The sequence below is a fragment of the Homarus americanus genome, unplaced genomic scaffold (genome assembly GCF_018991925.1).
Source record: "Homarus americanus isolate GMGI-L3 unplaced genomic scaffold, GMGI_Hamer_2.0 scaffold34360, whole genome shotgun sequence".
NCBI lineage: Eukaryota > Metazoa > Arthropoda > Malacostraca > Decapoda > Nephropidae > Homarus > Homarus americanus.
Window position 1 is genome coordinate 12,433,891 of NW_024739403.1, and position 22,436 is coordinate 12,456,326.

The 22,436-nt window shown below is 42.8% G+C and overlaps 1 protein-coding gene across 1 annotated transcript in view; it reads left to right on the forward strand.

Annotated features, from left to right (window-relative positions):
- The first annotated feature begins 1,796 nt into the window (after positions 1-1,796).
- Positions 1,797-22,436, forward strand: part of LOC121874655 (aminopeptidase N-like) — a 121,925-nt gene continuing 101,285 nt past the window's right edge. Inside the window, exons 1-5 of the mRNA XM_042378885.1 lie at positions 1,797-1,823; positions 2,836-3,080; positions 3,198-3,353; positions 3,478-3,608; positions 12,559-12,736. Of these exons, the coding sequence (XP_042234819.1) occupies positions 1,797-1,823; positions 2,836-3,080; positions 3,198-3,353; positions 3,478-3,608; positions 12,559-12,736 (737 nt within the window). The remainder of the gene's footprint in view (positions 1,824-2,835; positions 3,081-3,197; positions 3,354-3,477; positions 3,609-12,558; positions 12,737-22,436) is intronic.

The window sequence follows — 22,436 nt, forward strand, 5'->3', positions numbered from 1 at the left end:
TTGGCACTCCTATAATGCTCTGAAGAAATCTTGAACCTAGCGAAAGAGCCACCCGGAGGGCGGCGAGCGAAAGAGCCGCCTGGAGGGTGGCGATTCCGCTAATATATATATATATATATATATATATATATATATATATATATATATATATATATATATATATATATATATATATATATATATATATATATTTCATTAGCCCAATAAACACGCGGACTTCTACATACAATCAACATCTCAACCCGCCAGGATTCGAACCCACTGCCCACGAGCCCATGACTGTGACAAGGGAACGCTAACCTCTGGACCACCAGGATACTAAAAGCAGTCCTAGACTCTGTTATATTTCACACAAAGCCTGTTCAACGAGCTTATGGCGCCGTGAACCTCTAATGGGGACTACCCGTATCACATAGGTGGTCAGAGTAACGTTTTACCAAATCCGGCTTCGAAACACGAGGATCCATATATATTTCATTAACCCAATAAACACGCGGACTTCTACATACAATCAACACCTGAACCTGCCAGGATTCGAACCCACGGCCCACGAGCCCATGACTGTGACCGGGGAAAAAATAATGATAAATTTGATCTGTTTCATTCAAGGCGTCGTTAAGTACAGTATCATAAACTAGGGTGCTCGTAAGGCTTATACAGGGCGTATACGGATCATGGGCATCCACAGTTAAATATATATATATATATATATATATATATATATACTTCATTTTTAGTCCATATAACACGCGGACTTTGAACATATAATCAACGACCTCACCAGCAAGGAATCGAACCCTCGACCTACTGGGTGTGACTAGGGAACGCTTACCGGCTAGGCAACAAGGACACTAAAAGCAGTTCTAGACTCTGTTATATTTCACACAAAGCCTGTTCATCGAGCTGATTGCGCCGTGAACCTCAATGGTAAACTGCCCGTGTCTCTTATGTGGTGTCAGTAGCATTTTACCGAATCCAGCTGGTATGAAACGCGAGGTACATATATATACTTCATTTTTAGTCCATATAACACGCGGACTTTTGAACATATAATCAACGACCTCACCAGCAAGGAATCGAACCCTCGACCTACTGGGTGTGACTAGGGAACGCTTACCGGCTAGACCACAAGGACACTAAAAGCAGTTCTAGACTCTGTTATATTTCACACAAAGCCTGTTCATCGAGCTGATGGCGCCGTGAACCTCAATGGGAAACTGCCCGTGCCTCTTATGTGGTGTCAGTAGCATTTTACCGAATCCAGCTGGTATGAAACGCGAGGTACATATATATACTTCATTTTTAGTCCATATAACACGCGGACTTTGAACATATAATCGATAGTAGTGAATGACTCGATTTTGGGATAGAACGCTACCGGTAAAATGCTACTGACACCACATAAGAGCACGGCAGTTTCCCATTGAGGTTCACGGCGCCATCAGCTCGATGAACAGGCTTGAAAAACAGAGTCTAGAACTGCTTTTAGTGTCCTTGTGGCTCAGCCGGTAAGCGTTCCTAGCACACCCAGAGGTCGAGGGTCCGATTCTGCTGGAGGTTGTTGATTATAGTTCAAAGTCCGTGTGTTATGGGACTAAAAAAGTATATATATGTACCTCGCGTTTCATACCAGCTGATTCGGTAAAATGCTACTGACACCACATAAGAGGCACGGGCAGTTTCCCATTGAGGTTCACGGCGCCATCAGCTCGATGAACAGGCTTTGTGTGAAATATAACAGTCTAGAACTGCTTTTAGTGTCCTTGTGGCCTAGTCCGTAAGCGTTCTAATTCACAATGGGTCGAGGTTCCGATTCCTTGCTGGTGGTCGTTGATTATATGTTCGTCAGGTGTTATATGGACTAAAATGAAGTAAATATATGTACCTCGTTCATACCAGCTGGATTCGGTAAATGCTACTGACACCACATAAGAGGCACGGGCAGTTTCCCATTGAGGTTCACGGCGCCATCAGCTCGATGAACAGGCTTTGTGTGAAATATAACAGAGTCTAGAACTGCTTTTAGTGTCCTCGTGGCCTAGCCGGTAAGCGTTCCCTAGTCACACCCAGTAGGTCGAGGGTTCGATTCCTTGCTGGTGAGGTCGTTGATTATATATATATATATATATATTTAACTGTGGATGCCCATGATCCATATACGCCCTGTATAAGGCTTAATGGCATCCTAGTTTATGATACTGTACTAAACGACGCCTTGAATAAAAACAGATCAAATTTATCATTATTTTTTGTGCACTAATAATATTTTACTCATGTCAGCCAATATTGTACTCATTTAAAACAGCATTTAGCAAGAGTATCAATAGAAACATTTTTGCTGACTACTTTTTGCAAGTTTATCTATTAAAGGAGTAGTTGAAAACGGAACTAGCACAACTAGCACGTCGTCGTTAGCTTTCAGGTGGCTCCTGGCCTTCGTCTTCATTCTTATTACTATTGTGGAATTTTTATATTTACCCTATACCATCGAATTCCTTACTCCCTAAGGGTAAATTTCAGCTAAGAACCGCTAACACCTGGATAATGTTCCGGAGCAATGATTTGCTAATTCAGTTCATGAATTAACGCCCAATCTTGCTGCTCTTGAAATCAAGGTGTCGTTTTTTGTTAATAATTTTTTATGTTAATTTCACGCATATTTGGCCCTAGGACCAACCAGTTTTGAACGCGAGACAAGCATTGTCGTAATTACCACTTAAAAAACTTTGTATATGAAGTAATATCGTGACTATTTTATTCAGTGGGCATCGTAGTAATTAACCAAATAGCTTTGTAAAATCATATATATATATTTATATTTATATACATCTATAGATTAACCATTTCCATTCTGTTTTGTATTGTGTACAGGTGACACCTTCCGATAACTTAGAAGGCCCTACAGTAGAGATTAAGCACCACTCTTATGATAATAAAAGAGAATTCTACATCGCTCACTTAAACAAGAAACTTGCAAAAGGCAAGAAGTATGTCCTCTCTATGGAGTTTAATGGCACCCTCAATGACCAACTTAAGGGCTTCTACAGATCTTCGTATAAGGACACAGATGGTTATGAGAAGTAGGTAAAATTAGTTATTAAATTCTGGGATCAATAAATATATTTTTTTTATTTATTTTTTTATAAATATGAACTATAAGAGAAGTTAATAACATAATTTCCATGTAATTTTTCTAGGAAAATTGCGACAACTCAGTTTCAGCCAACGGATGCTAGAAGGGCGTTCCCATGTTTCGACGAACCCGGACTGAAAGCAACGTTTGAAATTTTCCTAGCCAGAGAAACTTCAATGACATCTATTTCAAACATGCCAAAGTTTGAAACTATACCAGTGTAAGGAAAGAGAATAGTGATTTTGTCTTTACCTATTTTACATTATTCTAACACTGGTCATTCCTTGTAAAATATATTAACAGTTTTCCTCCACAGACACATTACAACAAAACTCTATTTTCAGCGAGGGCCAACCGGGATGGTTATGGGACCACTTCAACACCAGCGTGCCAATGTCCACTTACCTGGTCGCTTTTGTTGTCTCAGATTTTGATCACATGGAGTCAAATGCCAATGAACGTGTTCTTTTCCGAGGTAAGGATTTACTGAATTTGTTCTTCGAGATTATCTGGTTAAATTAAATTAATGGGCTATGCTAAATACCTTAATCATACTATTGCTAATGCTAAATTAGATAACATAAAAATATACTTAATTACATTGTGGTTCATTGAGACAACTGCTTCAATAACGACAAAAGCAACAAGAGCTAAATACCTTATACTGATTAAATTTGTCGAGTTCTGCATAGTATATTTTCTATTTATCAGTCTCAATGCCAGAGTTAGTTCTGGTTCCGTTCTAGCACCAAGTCATTTATGATTACTCATCAGCTGGGGAATCTGTCATTGCCGCTTTCGTGTTTGAGAGCAAAATATTAGTTTTTGGCCGTGACTACACTGTCATTTACACTACATCAATAATCATACTATCATCTACACTTCGCAAACTAGACAGTCAACGACATACATCCACTACACTATCATCGACTATACTCGTACATCAACTGCATTAGTATTTAATTTTAATCACTTCAACTGTACAATTATCAACACCACATCCACCACACTATCTTCTACAATGCACAAACTGCACTATCCTCTAAACTACATCAACTACACAATCATCTACATTAACTGAAGGTTCCAAGTGTTCCCTGAAGAAGGCAGTGATGGGTAGGGAAACACCGGGTAACACTGAAGTCCATTTATTAACGGAGAGGAGAGATACAAGTAGTGAGCAGCGTGCGTATGAAGTGCCATGCACGACCCACGGAGCCAGACTGAGGCTGCATTGCCATATGGCAGCCTCGGGGCAATGTTGCCACATAACACGTGCATTGTTGCCACGTAATTACATACATAGATGCTACTCGGCACAGTAGCTTATATACAAGGTTGCTACTCGGCACAATAGCTTAGATACATAACCTACATCTCCCTCCCGCCCTCACGCTCATAGTCTTTGTCTTGAGCGGACTTCTTAGTCCTAAGTCTCTCCGAGCGTCGAGGTGCACTGTGGGGCGGATCCTCGTGAGGTGTAGGGGACTCGTCCTCGGTCAGGGGGCCAGCAGCAGCCGGAGGAAGCGGCGGTTCCACCACCAGACGCGGCCGCTCGGCATCCTGACCTTGTAGTCCCGCGACCGGCCGACGCCCATCACTATGCCCACCTTGTCCCAACGTGTCGTCGTCGGGTCCTGGACGTGGACAAGGGCACCAATCTCCAGCAGCTGAAGAGGGCGGGCACGGTCGTCATACCGAGCCTTGGCGTCCTGGGCACGTGTAGCGGCGCGGCGGTCGCAGCTCTCAGCTCTGGTCTGCCACTCCTTCGCAAAGGCCTTGGCGTGTGCAGGAACGCAAGAGCGGAGAGGGTGACCACACAGGATCTGGGCAGGGGAGCGTCCTGTGTGGGTGGGAGTATTACGTAACTCCAGGAGTCCTTTGTCAAACGCCTCACAGTCTATGTTGCGTGAAGGGGCCACCTTGAGGATGAGGTGCGTGACTGTCTTGACCGCAGCCTCAGCGTGGCCGTTTGACTGTGGGTAGTGGGGTGTTGACACGATGTGGCGGACTCCCCAACGCTCCAGGATTCCTGTGAAGTCCCGGCTGGTGAACTGTGGCCCACCGTCCGTCCGCAGACGTACGGGGACGCCCAGGTCACGAAAGAGGTGCCGAAAGTGGCGAATGGTGGCCGCGGACGTCGTGTTCGAGCCACAGATTACCACCACAGGCCAGCCAGAGAGTCGGTCGGCGACAACTAGGAAATGTTTCCCAGCTGTGATGCAGAAATCAGCCGACACGGACTCGAAGGGCCTTGTGGGTTCGTCATCGCACAAGAGGGGCTCCTGCTGTTGACTGGGCACGGACCGTATTGATGATATCCGCGTCAATACCGGGCCAGTACACAGCCTGCCTTGCGCGGAGCTTGGTGGTTAAGAATGGGGACTAAGGGCCTGTGGTCTGTGATGAGGTCGAAGTGGTGTAGGCCAATCAAGTAAAACTTGCACTTCGATAAGGCCCATACCACTTTCAGCAGCGCCAGCTCGATGGTAGCATAGCGAGACTCAGCATCGGTGAGGAAGCGAGAGCCACACTGTACGAGCCGGTACTTTCCTCCACCGTGATCCTGGAGAAGGGCGTAACCAACCCCGTACAGGCGCGAGGCGTCTGTCTGGAGGACAGTGGGGAGCGCTGGGTCGAAAGTAGCGAGGATAGGTGGACTTGACAGGGCCTCCTTCACCTTATGAAAGGCAAGGTCGTGGTCAGGGGTCCACGTGAAAGTCCTCTTGGGGCTCATGAGGGGGCGGAGAAGCCCGGCAGCGGCGGAGACATCAGGAGAAAATTCTGCCAGCTGGTTCACCAGGCCCATGAAAGACCTGAGATCCATAAGGTTGGCAGGTTTGGCAAAGTCCGCTATGGCACGAACTTTCTCCGGGTCCGCAGCAATGCCATCCCTTGAGAGTCGGAAGCCGCAGAAAGACACTGCAGGTGCGGCAAAGACGAACTTCTCGGCATTCAGAGTGATGCCGTGCGTCCTACACCTGGTCAGTACTTCGTCGATGCGGCGAAGATGCGTCAGGTATTCCTCATCGTAGAGGAGGACGTCATCTACTACCTTCACGCAGTTGGTCACGCCTTGAAGTGCCATGTCACTACAGAGACAGAAGGCGTCCCCCGTAGCAGCAAATCCCATAGGGCCACGGCAGTAGCGGAAGCGTCCGTAAGGCGTAGTGAAAGTGGTCAGTGGCTGATCCTCCTTCTTCAGTGGGATCTGCCAGTAACCACAGAGGGCGTCCATTGTCGAAAAGTGCCGTACCTTCGGGTCCACATTCCGTATAGCTGTAAAAGGTGTGGGTGAAGGGTGGGCGGGACGGGACACCTGTCTGTTAAGCTTAGACAGGTCGGTAGTAATCCGCACTCCACCGTTTGTCTTAGCCACGGCGACTAAAGGGTGGCACCAAGGGGACGGGTCGTCACCAATGGGTACGATGACACCCTGGGCCAGTTCCTTCTTGACTGAATCCCTGAAGGCGATAGGGATCAACCGGGGAGTGTGTATGGTAAACGGCTGCGCATCTTCTCGCAGGTGTATCCTCATAGGTGGACCCGCCATAGCCTTCAGTTGCGCGGTCCGTAGGGCCTCCTTCGTCACCAGCACTTCCGAGTACTCCTTCAGGAAATAGGCCCTTGCGGCTGAAGGAGACGTCTCTCTGTGAAGAGGAAGCAGCCGTGACTTGGGTGGAGACGGGGTGGGAGTGGACGTGGGTTCTGGACAGCTCTGTGTGGCAGCACCAGGTGCGTCGCTCGTTGACTCACGCACCCTGCTGGCGGTGTACTGAGCAGCTGGGATCTGCTCAGGAAAGTCTCTGGGCTCCACGCCTAACTCCTTGCAGTGCTCCCACGACAACAAGGGTGTAGCGAGAGTAGGCTGCACGTCCATCCATCCGTGACACGACCTGTCGCCGCAGGTGGTCTCCGCTTGAAAGGAGCCCACAGCGTCTGGCATCTGGGAACCATCCGCATTGTAGTACAGCAGCTGCAGCGGTGGTCCCAGGTCGCATTTGGTGAGGCCCAGTTTCTGGAGGTGCTTCAGGCCTATCACCGTAGCATCAGCGCCGGTGTCCGGTATCACCTCGATGTGACCCGACACATCACCGTGTGTGACGGCGACGCGAATGGTAGGGGAAGGGGTAGCCCTGGGGCGTGTGGTCGATTCCACCCTCCTGATGTGACTCAGCTGCTGTTTGGGGCTGTGTGGGCCATCTGAAGGGGGCTGCGTGCGAACCACCCTGAGGGAAGTGCGCTGCTTTCCTCCTCGTCTCGGGCTTTTGGGCTTGGGTTGGCGGCAGCACTTGTCGTAGTGTCCATAGCGACTGCAGGCCTGACACTTGTGGCCTCGTGCCGGGCAACTGTCTGTGTTAGACCAGTGGCCCTTACGGTCACATCCACGACACAGTGCGTCGACGGCCGGGCATGTCTTGGGGCCATGCTGCTTTCCACAGCTGCCACAGGAAACACTAGGAGGAGGCGTGAAAGAACGTGTGGCAGCCTTCACGTTGTTGGCCGCCTTCTTACCCTTCTTGTACTGTGAGATAGCTCTCACAGCTGGTGGGGCCCGTAAGGCAGAGGTGGCGGACTTGGTGGCCTCGTATGACCAACATTCAGTCACTACCACCTGGAGTGTGGAGGAAGCGTCCAGGGGGATGAGTCGCTGCACCAACTCTTCTTGCTTGACACCTGTCAAGATCCTGTGCTTGATCCAGGCTTCCTCACATTCCTGGTTGTGCGCCTTGCAGACATCGATCTCCTCCGACAAACTCTTTAAATGTACAAAAAAGTCGTCAAAGGATTCATTCTCCGCCTGCTTGCAGCTGGTGAAGGCGCGGCGACGCAAAGCCTCGTTATTCCGTCCTTTAACATGCACCTGTAAAAGGTCGAGCACATCCGTCACTGAAGACGTAGAATCGGGAGGCACTTGCAATGTGTGCTCCAAAACTCTCTGGGTCTCCAGCGACAAACACATCCGCAGTTGGATGAGCTGTTTGTTTGGAGGCATGCTATCAAGGTCCACCATCGTGGAGTAATCTGTCCACCGCCGCCTCCACTCACGAAAAAGCTGAAACGTGACGTCTGGTGAGAGGGCGGGTGGGGTTGAACAGATGCCTTGGGAGCTGTTGGAGTAGCAAGAGTACCTGGAGGACGTTGGTGTGGTGGAGGAGGGAGGGTACTGGCGCCTTGGTGCGCGCTACCTGCGAGTGAGGGAGGGTGGTGTTAGCGCCAGGGTCGCCAATATTGCATCAAAACGCGCCTTTCCCTCCTCTCTTCGTATCTCCTCCCTCTGAAATTCCATCTCTCTGCATCTCTCGTCCCTGTCGTCCATCCACCTCAGAATTGTGGCAATGTCCATCACTGGAAGTGGAGGATGAGAGGCAGTGGGCGCAGAAGCTCCATCTGCGCCCGGTAGAGGGGAAGGTGGGGAGTCTGTCTCCCAGCTTGACGTTGTCCCTTCTTACCGCCCATCTTAGTATGCTTGAACTGCACTGTTTAGTATATAAAGTGGCGCCTCATCAGCTCGAACCACATATATATGACGTAAACATCGCAGAAATAACGCATAGGGTCCACTGTTCTGACCGTGAGTGCGTGCAAGCGTGTGTGTGTGTGTGTGTCTGAGAGAGCAGATCGTAGTGGCCTTAATGCTCTACCAGGTAGAGCGGCCGCGGAGGTAAGAACGTTAGTGTCTCCCTGGATGTCGCACGAGAAGGGTGTATGCCTGCGTGCTCCGTTGGTACCACAAAAATCAGGCCAATGCTCAACTCTCAGCTCTAGACACACTAATACACTGACACTAACACTGCCGCCGTCAATAAACGCACTGTGACAGCGCAACGCTGCACGTCGCTGCGAAACACAACGCAACACAACACAACACACTAGAGTCGATGCGCACATCACCGGCAGACGTAACCGTCGGCATTGTTCACGACACTTGTAAGTTCACAAATCCTACTCACTGCGCCATGAAGGTTCCAAGTGTTCCCTGAAGAAGGCAGTGATGGGTAGGGAAACACCGGGTAACACTGAAGTCCATTTATTAACGGAGAGGAGAGATACAAGTAGTGAGCAGCGTGCGTATGAAGTGCCATGCACGACCCACGGAGCCAGACTGAGGCTGCATTGCCATATGGCAGCCTCGGGGCAATGTTGCCACATAACACGTGCATTGTTGCCAAATAATTACATACATAGATGCTACTCGGCACAGTAGCTTATATACAAGGTTGCTACTCGGCACAGTAGCTTAGATACATAACCTACATTAACTACACAACAATCAACACTACATCAATCGCACTACCATTTACAGTACACTACATCAACTATAGTTCTATAGTAGTGCAAGATTTGTCTAGAATTTATTTAAAATCACTTACCGTATATGTCAATATTAACCCCTTTACGATAAACTTTATTAACGTTCATACAACTTGGTAAGTTTAGTTGCATATAAATGTTAAACAAAATTAAAAGTGAACAGTGTACAGCAGGGGTGGTCAATCTGTCGATCTCGATCGATTGGTCGATCGCAAGATCTTCTCTAGTCGATCGCATGGCAAAGTTAAACTTAGTGATCCATCCTTCTTAAGCTGCCATACAAAAATCCTCTTCAAATTTTACTCATAATCATTGGGCTATTATATTTGTTTAGATTTTTTCTGGGAATAGATTATCATTATGGACACATCAGAGCAATACATACAAAAAAAACTTCGACTGTGCCATGCTGTGTGTGGCGGAACCTGATAGGAAGTTTTCGCGTTCATGCGGGCCGGTGCTGGCTGGTTCCTGGTGAGGAAACTGATCAGCAAGTTGTCATCAGTTGTAGGCTAAAACTAGGCAGGTATTTGTTTTTATAAGTTTACAAATACAGGTTAAACCTTGTATTAATGAATTTGGTAATGAAAAAGTCGACTCGATATTGAGGAGTCTTGTCAAAAGTAAAGAGAGAGAGAATCATATTTGGCAATCTTGCCCAGCGAGCCTACACACTTGTCACTAACAATGCAGTGATTTTCAGTCATCTGCAATACTTGGAAGTGTGAGGTGCTGCCTCTTTTTATGGAAAAGTCTTGGGTGATTACAAGAGTTACTGACTTTTTAGCTTTGCGAAAGTTCTCGCCGCAACCCTAGAGTAGACAGAAGTGTCCACAGTAGCCTATAACAATTGCTTATCAAAAAAAAGTTAAGAACGTTACGCTGTTACGTTAATAATTCTCATATTCATGTAGGAAAAGTCATGGAAAAAAAGTAATTCTCGTATTCACGTACGACTTTTTCTTTTCCAAATATTGGTTATTGGCCATCAACTGAACCAAAAATGAGTTCTGGACCAAGTACTAAAAATACCCAAATTTACCATTTTCACAATGAATGGGAAGAAGACTATTTTTTACCATGAATAATTTGAAGTGTCTGTGCTTGATCTGCCATGCGTCTCCAGCTCTAGCTAAGAAAGAAAACCCTGAAAGGCATTTCAAAAGTTTTCACAAGAAGTATGATAATGATTTCCCACCCAAAAGTGAGCTATGAAAGAAGAAAGTTCATAAACTGAAATCACAGCTTACTGCACAACAAACTCTTTTTACAGAAGCGAACTCAAAATCAAGCAACCATTGCAACATTCAGGGTGAGTCGAGTACTTACAAAGCATAAAAAAAAACATTTCAAGTTAGAGAAATATTCAAAGGCCTATTTAGAAGCAGCATATTCGTTGTTTGAAAATTTCAAAAGTAAGTTTGAAATACTGTTTTCTATTAAGGATGTTCAGTTATCAAGAAACACTGTCATGAGGCGCTGTGAATTCATGGCTGAGGATTTGGGTGAACAACTGAATAAAGACATACGTGAGTGTGTGTTCTTTTCATTACAATTTGTTGAGTCTACTGATGTGGTCGATACATCACAATTATGTATTTTCATGAGAATGGTGTTTAAAGACATGAGTACCAAAGAGGAACTGCAGAAAATTCTACCATTAAAAGGAAAAACTCGGGATGAAGACTTATTTCAGACTTTTAGTGATTTTGTTAATACTACACAGTTGCCAGTAAGTAAGCTCGTATCTAAAAATACTGATGGGGCACCTGCATTGGCTGGCCGAGTAAGTGGGTTCATTGCCCTGTGCAGAAGTGATAATAGGTTTCCTAACTTCTTTTTTGGCCTCAAAAGAGAGCCTTTTGATCACAACGAAGTGTGGCTGTTAGATTTAGCCTTTTTTAGTTGACATGACTGCTATGCTGAATAAACTAAATTTAGATCTGCAAGGGAAAGATAAAACTATAGTTGACATGATTAGTCCTGTGGCTGCTTTCAAGCAGAAACTAAAACTAGTGTCTTCGCAGCTGCATCAACATCAACTACGAAACTTCAGAAATATGATGTCTGAACTAGAGTACCAAGGAAAAGACTGTGACCAGTTTGACAGTGGTACAAAACCTTGCCTCATATTCTGACAGCCGGTTTCAAGATATAACAACAATAGAACCTGATGCAACATATATGCGTTTTCCATTTGGTAAAATCACAAATGTTGAAGATATTGCATCTAGAATGGCATCAGTATTTAACATGGACGTATCTGAAGTGGAAAATGAGCTTCTGAAGCTTAAAAATGATATTCAGATCAAATCCAGGGCACCAGGAGGAAGTTTCTGGAACCTTCTCAGTGAAGAAAAATATCCCATGTCAGAAAATGTGCCATGTACCTCACAGCATGTTTTGGATCAACCTACCTTTGTGAATCAACATTTTCACACATGAAACACATCAAATCCAAATACCGATCAACAAGTGTCAGATGAACACCTCGATGCTTGCTTGAGGCTAGCAGTCACCGCCTACAGTCCTAATTACACAAAGCTGGCAGACAACATGCAGTGCCAACCATCTCATTTTTAAAGTAAGTTTATGATTTTGTCATGTAAACAATATATCATAATAATTATTGAAAAATATTATTTGTTTACTCTCTCTCTACGAATCTGCGTATTTTATGACAATGGGTAAATATTAGGCTGGTAGATCGCGTCAGGGTAACTGTGGAAAAAGTAGATCACATCACACAAAAGGTTGGCCACCCCTGGTGTACAGTATATAATACATGAAAATAAATTACAGTTTGTTTACTGACATGTGGCCATTATATCGCTTGTGTAGTATGATGCTGCATCCCGACGGATCCAGACAGAGCTATTATCACTTACAGAAAATTTGGCCAGTGGAAATTTATACAGGAATGACACGAAATGTTGGTGAACTTAATTGAAATGGCATTAAATTTAGGAATGACTTTAATTATCATGGATTATATATATATATATATATATATATATATATATATATATATATATATATATATATATATATATATATATATATATATATATATATATATATATATATATATTGAGATTTTTTTGCTTCAGTAAAGTCCCGTCCAGCTGCCATCAAACAGGCAACCTATGCCCTCAAGACAGGACCAACGGTTCTCACCTTCTTCGAGAAGTACTTCAACATTCCATTCCCTCTTCCTAAGCAAGATATGATTGCCATCCCTGATTTCTCAGCTGGTGCCATGGAGAACTGGGGACTCATTACATACAGGTCAGATTTACTTTGCTCTCATACTTGTGAAATTAATATGTTCTTGTCTTGTGAAGATAGGTGTGATAATAACCACCTGTGATAGATGGCAGTAGATGTTAGATCCTCCTGGTACAGTTGCGGAAATGTGTTTCTACGTCTCCTGGACTAACCCGTGTTTCCAAACAGCAAAGTCGCAGTCGTAGTTTCACTATTTTTAATTAATGGGTATTGGTCGTTTAACGACAGACGTGATTGGTTTGCTATACTGTAGGACTAGGTCATAATTATAAGATGGCTGTTTGGAGACGGGTTACGACAGGGGGTGTAGGAACACATTTCCGCAACTGTACCGCCATATACTAGACACTACAAAGTCTGTCAGTGGGACTTTAGTAATGGAACTATCGAAAATTACTTTATCAAAATGATCATTTATGTTCAGCCTAATATTTTTTGGGCTTTTTTTTAACACATTGGAGCTAATAGATGCTTGATAAAAGTGATAAATTGTATCCCTCACCGGTTTCCGCGGTGCTCTTTGCCTCTCAGGCCTCTTGTTGATTTGATTTCCTTTTAATGTATTGTCTTCTATTATTAGTTTGAACCCCTATTGCCATCTCAATTTACTTGTATTTTCTGTTCTTGATAATGTATTTTTATTTCCTCTCGGTCTTTTTTTTTATTGTCCTATAAGTTTAATTTCCAATTTTTAATTTAAATTATTTGTTTTGTTTTCTCGTCTTGCCTTTTTATGATTTCATACCATTTTATTTCCTCTTGTTACTTAGAATTTATCTTAGTGCATTAGACTTCATCGTGGTATTTCAGATATAATCAAATTTTTTCCAGCTTCCAGATCTGACTTTTCCATAGTATTTTCACCTCTTGAGAAATTATACTTTCAAAATTATTATTTTTTTTCTCGTGTGCCGAGAATAAAGCTCAGTAAACGGTGTTTAATACTTTATATGGCAAGAGTCTCTCTCAGCTGATTAAACTCGTCTGATGTTAGCCACAATAAAATACCAAAAGGCTACATTGCCCTCTGAAGGGTAAAAAACCCTGGACACCTTCCAGCATCAGACAACAACATCAATTCAATTTCAATTTCAATAGTTTATTCCTTGATAGAGAAACCAGGATCCTAGTTCTGTCACTAGGTACCCCAATACAATAATACCAGAAGCATCTGGCAAGTGTCACAAGTACATATAAAATTTAAAAAGGGCTTACTAAAGCTTTTTATAATTCGTCTAGGTATTTTAACTTCCTCGTGGTGTTCTGAATCTGTCTCAGTTTTGACATCTTTTAGTTGGTTTGACTTCCCCATTTTTAGTTTCCCCTTGGGTTTTCTTCTTGCTATTTTAGATTGATCTCAGTTGACTAGACGTAATTCCTCTTATAATTTTAATTTATACTGATGTTTCAATTCCCTCTTGTTTGTTTAACTTGCTCTCAATATGTTTACTGTTACTTTTTTCTGTTTTGATTTGATTTATTTTACATGTTTAAGCTTTTTTTTTTATTATTTTAACTACATTTAATTTGTTGTCTTTAGACTTACTATTGATACTCTTTTTATTTCCTTTTAATCTTCGGGCGTTTTGGCTGGTAGGTAGAGGCGCGGCAGGCTCACCCGGTCAGTTTATCAGTTACCCTTGAGATGCGGCAGGGAGAGGGTATGCTGACGTTGCTCCTCAAAAAAACGCCCTGAACAAGCCTTCCTCCTTGGGGAATCCTTTAGAAAAAGGGCACACTTAAGCATTACACACACAAGGCACTTATAACACTTCACAGGAACTTGCTCTCACTGACACTTCTGCAACTTGCTATAAATTCAAACCAAGTTCTTGGGGGATGAGTGGAGACTGGGGGAGGGGTCCATAAGCCGGTCTTGCCACAGACTTTACACACTTGCACTTTCACTGGTCCAGTCAATTAACTCACTGTGCCATGTACATGTTCTGGGTACTCAATTCTAATTACAGGAGCGAACACAAACACCTGTAGAGTTTTGTAGGTCCTACTTGCTGGAAGTACAGAGGTGCAACACAAGAGCAGGTACTCCCTACTCTCTCTATGGGTCAACTGACCTCTCAGGCGACATGTTGCAAGTGATACATTAGCAGCTTCCAGATGTCGCCAGGCACATTATCTAAGCGTGTGGTGACATGAAAAATACATTGCCACACGCTGCTAGCTAAATAAGTAATGTATATAAGTGGAGTACATACATAATATACATACAACATACATACTATACATACAGTTTTGTTCCTTTTATTACCTTTGAGTGTTTTGACCACCTTCTGTGTTTCGATTTATTCTTGCTGTCCTGGTTCTTTACACTTGTCTTGTGGCTATATAGGATTTCAATCCTCCTTTTTTTTTATTTTGGCGCAGACAGCAGCTAATTTATTGTGCACCCCATACTCATCCTCTGGGCAGTAGAGGCCCCAAAGGGTGTTTATCAGACCCCATTGGTAATGATATTATGGCATTAAGTGTTACATAGTATTACTAGTACATTGTTTGTTTAATCCAGTGTATAGAATTTTGATTAGGTACTAGATACAAAGTGTGAATGCACCATAGTGTATCAGCTATCTTGCCATCAGAGATAAAGTGCTGTGCCATTCGTTCACAGTGTACTTGGATCTATCCCTATAAGGTTCTATTTTTGTCAGTTTAAGACGTAGTGTTGGAGTGTATGGCCATATGTCTGGCCAGACACTATATTTATTTTTGTTCAAATATGCCCGGCGGTACAGGGGCATACTGCCAGAGGTACTTTTATCCTAACCTTAGTCTATCGTTTGAAACAACTTTTAATCTAGTGATTTTGATACTTGTTCCATATACTGTACATGTTTTACTTCATACATCTCATCATGGCAAACAATAAATTAATTAGTGCCTGTTTGCACTTGACAGTTCTATATTGTATTCAACATTATCATTGTTGCCTATGTTAGAAGAGATCCACAGCAGCTTGATCCTGATACCCGCGTCAACAAGACACATATGCTTGTGTCTGGCTTTACAGACAAGCGGGTGATAATATGAGTTTAGGGTGTCAAGAGCAAGTAGTGAGGATAAGGAGTCAGTGATGATGAGACGCTTCAGGGTTGTGAGTATGATAAATAGTTCAGTTAGTAGAGTGGCTGCCCAGTTATTAATTCCAGTTCCTTTCTCTTTTATATCGCTGTTAGGCTGAGTCAAAAGGACAGAACTTTCAGCCTTCCCAAAGACAGTGTTAAGAAAGCCGTCAGTGTAGATGGTCTGTGTGATGTTATTTTCAGTTTGTAGGTCATGTATGTGTTCAAGAGTTCTCACGCTAGCTTTGCAAAACCTTTGAGAGGATGGTTCTCGGTAGACTCTTATACAGAATCAGAGAACGCATATCCGCTAACATAATTGGCTTCACCCATGGTAAAGGAGTATACATAATTATATCGCAACATTCCTATCTGTGCATGGGGATGAAAGGCACAGATACTCCACATTTCTTGACCTAAGCGCTGCATTTGATATTGCCAATAGGTAACTTATATTGTACGAATTAGCCAAAAGGGATATATGGGGTCGCTTGTTACACTGGGTAAGTGGTACTTCACAAAGAGAAAGACTGCTGCACTCTTTCAGTGTTACAAAGGTGAAGTCAAAGATATGCAACTTGACACCCCGCAAGGTGGAGTACTTAGTTTCGCTTTGTTCAGTGTTCCTATGAATGTACTATTAGTCAATTCCAGACAGCCCCAGCAATATTACTGTTAGCTATGCAAATGACATTCTTATGTATACTAAGACTCATCGTTGAAATGTAAACCACCCTGAACCATGTACAGTCAGCCCGTGAGACCCTTGGTCTCATCATCTTCACTGAGAAAACTAAAGTAGTCAAGGAATAAGTTGGTAACCACAAACGCCCACCTTTATCCCCTGTACCTCCTCTGCCACGCAACAGCTAACCCCTTAAATGTGTAGCGGGGTACAACCCACACTATGGCGCTAACATCAGAAATATCAAAACAATGAACACTCTCCCCAAAAAGTATCGGCCTCTTTTCTCATCGATACAGTGTGTCACAATGGACGAATATTTCAGATCACTAATTGCAATTCTTGCATTATGTTGGTTGGCCTGCCTTCCAAGTATCTGTGATGTTGCCAGTTATTATTTCTGGCATTTGTTGTAATTGTGGTAAATCACCGTGCTCCATCTTTAGTAGCGAAAATATATCAATGGCAATCAAGTGGTGCGTGTTTTCTGCTGGAAATCTATGACCAACACTAGTACCGAGACTCATTGGAAAAAAAAGCCTTGCACTTACAGACATCGTCTCATAATGTGTTTATCACATTATGTTCGTTTGCCAGCACGAATCATGAGATGATACATTATATTCAAAAATGTTACCTCATCAGTTGAGGTAGAAATAATATCGAAACGCAGTAAATCATGTCATTGTAATTGGCATCATAATACACCTGCAATTACTATATTTGCAAATGAATGTAATATCGGACCATAGTGTTTCATATTTCGTTTCAAGGCGATTCCATTGTAACCTCGGTGCATAAATCAGCGGGGTTACTCATTACGTTATTGGTTTTGCATATGGTATCAAAATTCTCACTATTTTATTACATAGTGTAGAGAATATATGGTATACTGCAGATATCATGGTGATTATCAGGTGCAAGAAGAAAAGAACGAAAGGTGCAACTCACAATCAGAAATACCAACTGAGCCGAGACATAAGAGCAGAAGAATGGAAGAAACTGCTGTGGGCCTATTGCCTCATCATACTAGGCAGCCCCGTTTACACCCAACCCCTATCTCTCATATATCCGTCCAACCTTTGTTTGAAGCTACCTAGCGTGTTCGAGTTTCGATGAAGTTCGGTAACTCGTTCCGCTCATCCACTACTCTATTTCCAAACCAGTATTTACCTATCTCGCGCCTAAGTCTAAATTAGTCTATTTTATTACCATTGATACGAGTTCGCTCCTGGCTGGATAATTTGAGTTCCTTTGTTAAATCATCTTTGTTTAACCCTGACTTTCATTTATACACCTCTATCATATCACCCCTCACTCTACGTCTCTCGGGGGAATGCAAATAAAGATGTTTTAATATTTCTGTACTCAAGGTTCCTAATGCCAGGGATTAGTCTTATCATCCCCCTCTGTTTGTTTTCTGGAGATTCTATATCCATTCTGTGGCATTGTGACCAGAATTGAACTGCGTAATCCAAGTGAGGTCTCACACACGCAAGATATAGTTTTAGGATAACCTCACTAGTCTTGTAACTAACACTCCTTTGTATGAACCCGAGTTTGTTAGCCTTGTTTTAAGCAAATACGCATTGCTGTCTTGGTTTAAGATTCCTACTTATCTTTACTCTTAAATCTTTCTCACAGTCGGATTTATCTATAACAACGTTGTTCATCTGATATTTGGTTTCATCTGCCATTTTTCAGACCATGCAATTTTTTTTTAGATCTTCTTGTAGTTTTGTGGAGTCTTCGTAAAATTTAATTACACGGCCTATTTTAGTGTCGTCAGCAAATTTTCTTTCGTTGCTGTCTACTCCTATATCTATGTTGGTGTTAAATAATCCCAAGTCAAGTGTACGGCATTTTCCCAGTAAGTTGACTTACCGCCAAGGCGGGAGTGGGTGTCTGAGTTGGACACGTGCATTGTATCGCCAAATATTGTTAGACATGCATGTGATTACCATGTTAATCATGATCTAGGCTTGCCCTCAGACCATGCACCCATAGCAGTATCATACTGCTATGGGTGCATGGTCTGAGGGCAAGCCTAGATCATGATTAATGATACTGCCAGTATCATTACAAATTCCGTCTATTAGTCTAGATTACCTCGCCTCTCGTGCATCTCGCTTGGGCGATCACGCTGTGCTCCATACCCAAGTTACAAAGAAGTTAGTTAAAAAGCCAATTAAATATGATAGTATCGACCCTCATAAATTCTTACAAATGTTATCGCAGCATGATCTACCCCCGCTTGCTGGTGAGATTGATGAATGTGCTGGTGATATGTGCGCAAAGTTGTATGATTGTGCGTGTGTAAGCAGGACTCGTACGCGCGGCCCTGACCCTAACGTTTCAGTAGACAGATGGAAGCGCTTGCTCCAAAATAATGATGATGCTCAGGTATAGCGTGCCATCAACTGGCGCGGTGAGGTGAGCCACGCCCCCACCCACGCCGCTACGTCACCGACACACCAGGAATTTAAACAACATTTTGAGAAAATTCTTAACCCTCCTGGTGTGCGAGAACCTGATCTTGATGCACTACGCAGTGATGTATACATTACCAGTGTTGGACGACCCTATTACTCCGCGTGAGGTGTCGGATCAAATCATGAAGCTGAAGAGTAACAAGGCGAGCGGGCCCGACGGTGTGCCGCCTAGTGTATTCAAAGTATTACCTGCCTCATGGGTACTAGCTATCACTTTGTTGCTTAATCGTGTATTCATGTCGGCTATTTACCCGTCGCCCTGGGTGACAGCCAAACTATTCACCATTTTCAAGCGAGGTTCTCGTACTTTAGTGAATAACTTTAGGGGCATAAGTGTTATTAACAGCATCGCCAAATTATACGATATGGTACTCTCTCTGTGAAAGGCTGAGCAAATGGTTCCAACCTTTTCGTGAGCAGTCTGGCAGTCAGGCGGGCAGGGGATATCTTGAACAAATTGTAACGCTACGATTACTAATTGATGTGGCGAGGAAGAAGAAATTGAAATTATATATTACATATGTAGACTTCCCAAAAGCCTACGACAAGGTGCAGCGGAACGTGCTGTATTTTATGTTAAAAAGATTAAGCTGTGGAATGACAATGCTCTTTGCTATTGTGGCCATGTATAAAGTTACGAATTGTATTGTAAGCAATGCATTAGTCACAGCATCTGTAGGTGTGCGACAAGGCTCCCCTACTTCTTGCCTGCTGTTTGTCCTGTATGTGAACGGCATAGTCAAATTAATTAAACAAAACTATGGGTTGGATGGGTTTCTGGTCTGGTTGCATGTACTGGTCCTTATGGATGACACGGTGTTGTTATCCACTTCAAGGAGTGCCATGTTTAACAAAGTTAAAATGCTTAATCATTTTTGTGCTTCACATGGGATGTAGGCAAATATGAGTAAAACTAAATTATCCATAGTTAAAGGCAGTGATTTGGATAGGCAGCCAATCCATGTGGATAACTTAACAGTGGAACCGTGTGAGCAATATTTATATCTAGGGAGTCCATTCACAGCAGATGGATCCATATCCACAGCGTTTAAAGTTCATGCCCAGAGCAAGATGTGCCATACTCTCAAATTTATAGCTTTTGTGAATAAAATAAAAAATGTACCATTCTCGGTGAAGAGAAAAGTATTCGATGCCTCACTAATGTCTACTATGCTGTATGAATGTGAATCGTGGCTGTGTGGTGACATCAAACCCGTGAATAAACTGTGTTTGTGGTGTGTCAAGCAGTATTTGGGTGTCCGAAAGACGACGAGCAATGATCTCTGTCTGATGGAGCTTGGGTATCCTCCCCTACATGCTTTAATTAAAACAAAGGAACGTAAATTCTTCTCTAGCATGTAGAGAGAGAGGAGGGATATGGAGGATGACCCGCTGCCTCATGCCATTCGTGTGACACTCGATAGCAACTGTAGCACGTCACGTTGCAAACATGATTTCATTGTTAATGAGGTATATGATGTACAGATTGCCTGTGATGAGTTGAAAAAAAAATTATGATATTCTGATTCATCTAGAGTTCAGTTGTACCGGTCTATAAATCCAGAATTTGCTGTTCACAAGATGTACAATATTAAATCTGGACTTAATGAGATGGAGCGCCTATCATAGACACGAGTGCGAGTAAGCGCCCACTACCTCGCTGTAGAGGAAGGGCGCTAGAACAGGCGCGGTAAAGGCCGCTTGCCGATAGAAGAAGTACTGTGTACATGTGGTGAGATTCAGACTGAAAGGTATGTCTTTGAAGAGTGTCCCATATCATTACACTTGCTTCAACATTTCAATATCACAAAACTAGAAGACTTAATCATTGAAGGGTCTGCCCATGAAGGTATATGTAGTACCACCCATTCTATACTTGCCTTGTAGTTTTCCTCGCATAGATTTCCTAGCTATGTATTTTAGTGTCGTTTTTTTTAATTAATTTACTGTTTTATTGGTCCAGAGATTTTATGGATCATAATGTCTCTGTGTTATTTGTATTCGTATGTAGTGAGTTAACTATATTTTAATTCATTGCTTTACTATTCAACCTTTTAATCATGGACCATAATGTATATTGTTTATATTCACAAGGCATGTATTTTTGTGGTCGATAAAAATATATATCTATCTATCTATTTATCTACATAAAAAATAGTAATGGTCCAAGTACTGAGCCTTGGGATACTCCACTAGTGACGTTACCTCAGTCGAGTTTAGTCCCGTTAATGCTTACTCGCTGTTTCCTGTCTTGTCCTGTCCTGTCCTAATCCATTTTAGAATATCTGCTCCAATTCTACGAGCCTCTACTTTTCGTTAATAGATTTTGTCAGACATGAATGCCCACCTGTAAAGCCATGCTGGGCATCGTTGATCAACTTGTACTTCTTGAGGTGATTTCGAATAGAATTTAAAATTTTTGCTTCCAGCAATTTCCCTATAATTGATGTTAGAGGATAGTGACCTATCTCCCTTCTTGAAAATCGGTATCACATTCGCTATCTCCAGGATTCTGGTACTACACCGGTTTTTAATGACTTGTTAAACAACTTTGCTAAGGGCATACTAAGTTCTTCCTTACATTCCTTTAATACCCTGGCAAATATTTCATCGGTACCAGGAGACTTATTAGTCTTTAGTTTATCTATTTGTTGACTAACATAGTTATTTGTACTATATTAATTTATTTATTTTCTTTACTCTCTCTGAATATAGTCAGTGCCTTATGACATTATGTTTAAATTCTTTTTGGTGAAATCTGTTGAAAAAATCTGTTCAGGTTATTGCTCCTTTCTCTGTCGTTATCACATAGCTCGCCTGTATCTGACTGTATAGGTCCAATCTTGTCTCGTGTTTTACAGGTAGTTTGATACATTTTGGAGAATCCTTTTGGGTTTTACTTCACCTCCCTTGCTACCTTAAGTTCATTATTTATCTTTGCTTTTCTTATCTCGGTCTTAACCCTACTGGCTAATACTTATAATAATCTCGGAGGTAAACTTCACCATGAGACAGCTGGGCAAATGTTATTGAGTTCATTTCCAATTACATCAGGCCCAGAGGGGGAGGGCGACTTTTTGGGGGGAGAATGTACAGTTGCTTCCACTTGAAGGTACTGCAGCTAGGGAGTGTGTCAGGGCTCAGAGGACGAGATGTGGCACCGCAGCGCCATAGTCAGGGCTGAATGAATGGGTGTGAACGTGAAATTACCGTTTTGCGTGGCCATACATGAATGCTGAAAAACGCTTCTCACATGAATGATTTTTTTGTTTATGTTATTATTGTTTTGTATTTTATTACTGCAATATTGTTTGAATGCATCATTTACGAGTTTCATTATGTTATGTTAATAAGATTGAGTGTTTGTCCTGGTCCTTTGATAATTATAATTAGTGGTCAGACATCCAGCTTAAAGTGCTTGTGATAATTGAAATATAATAACA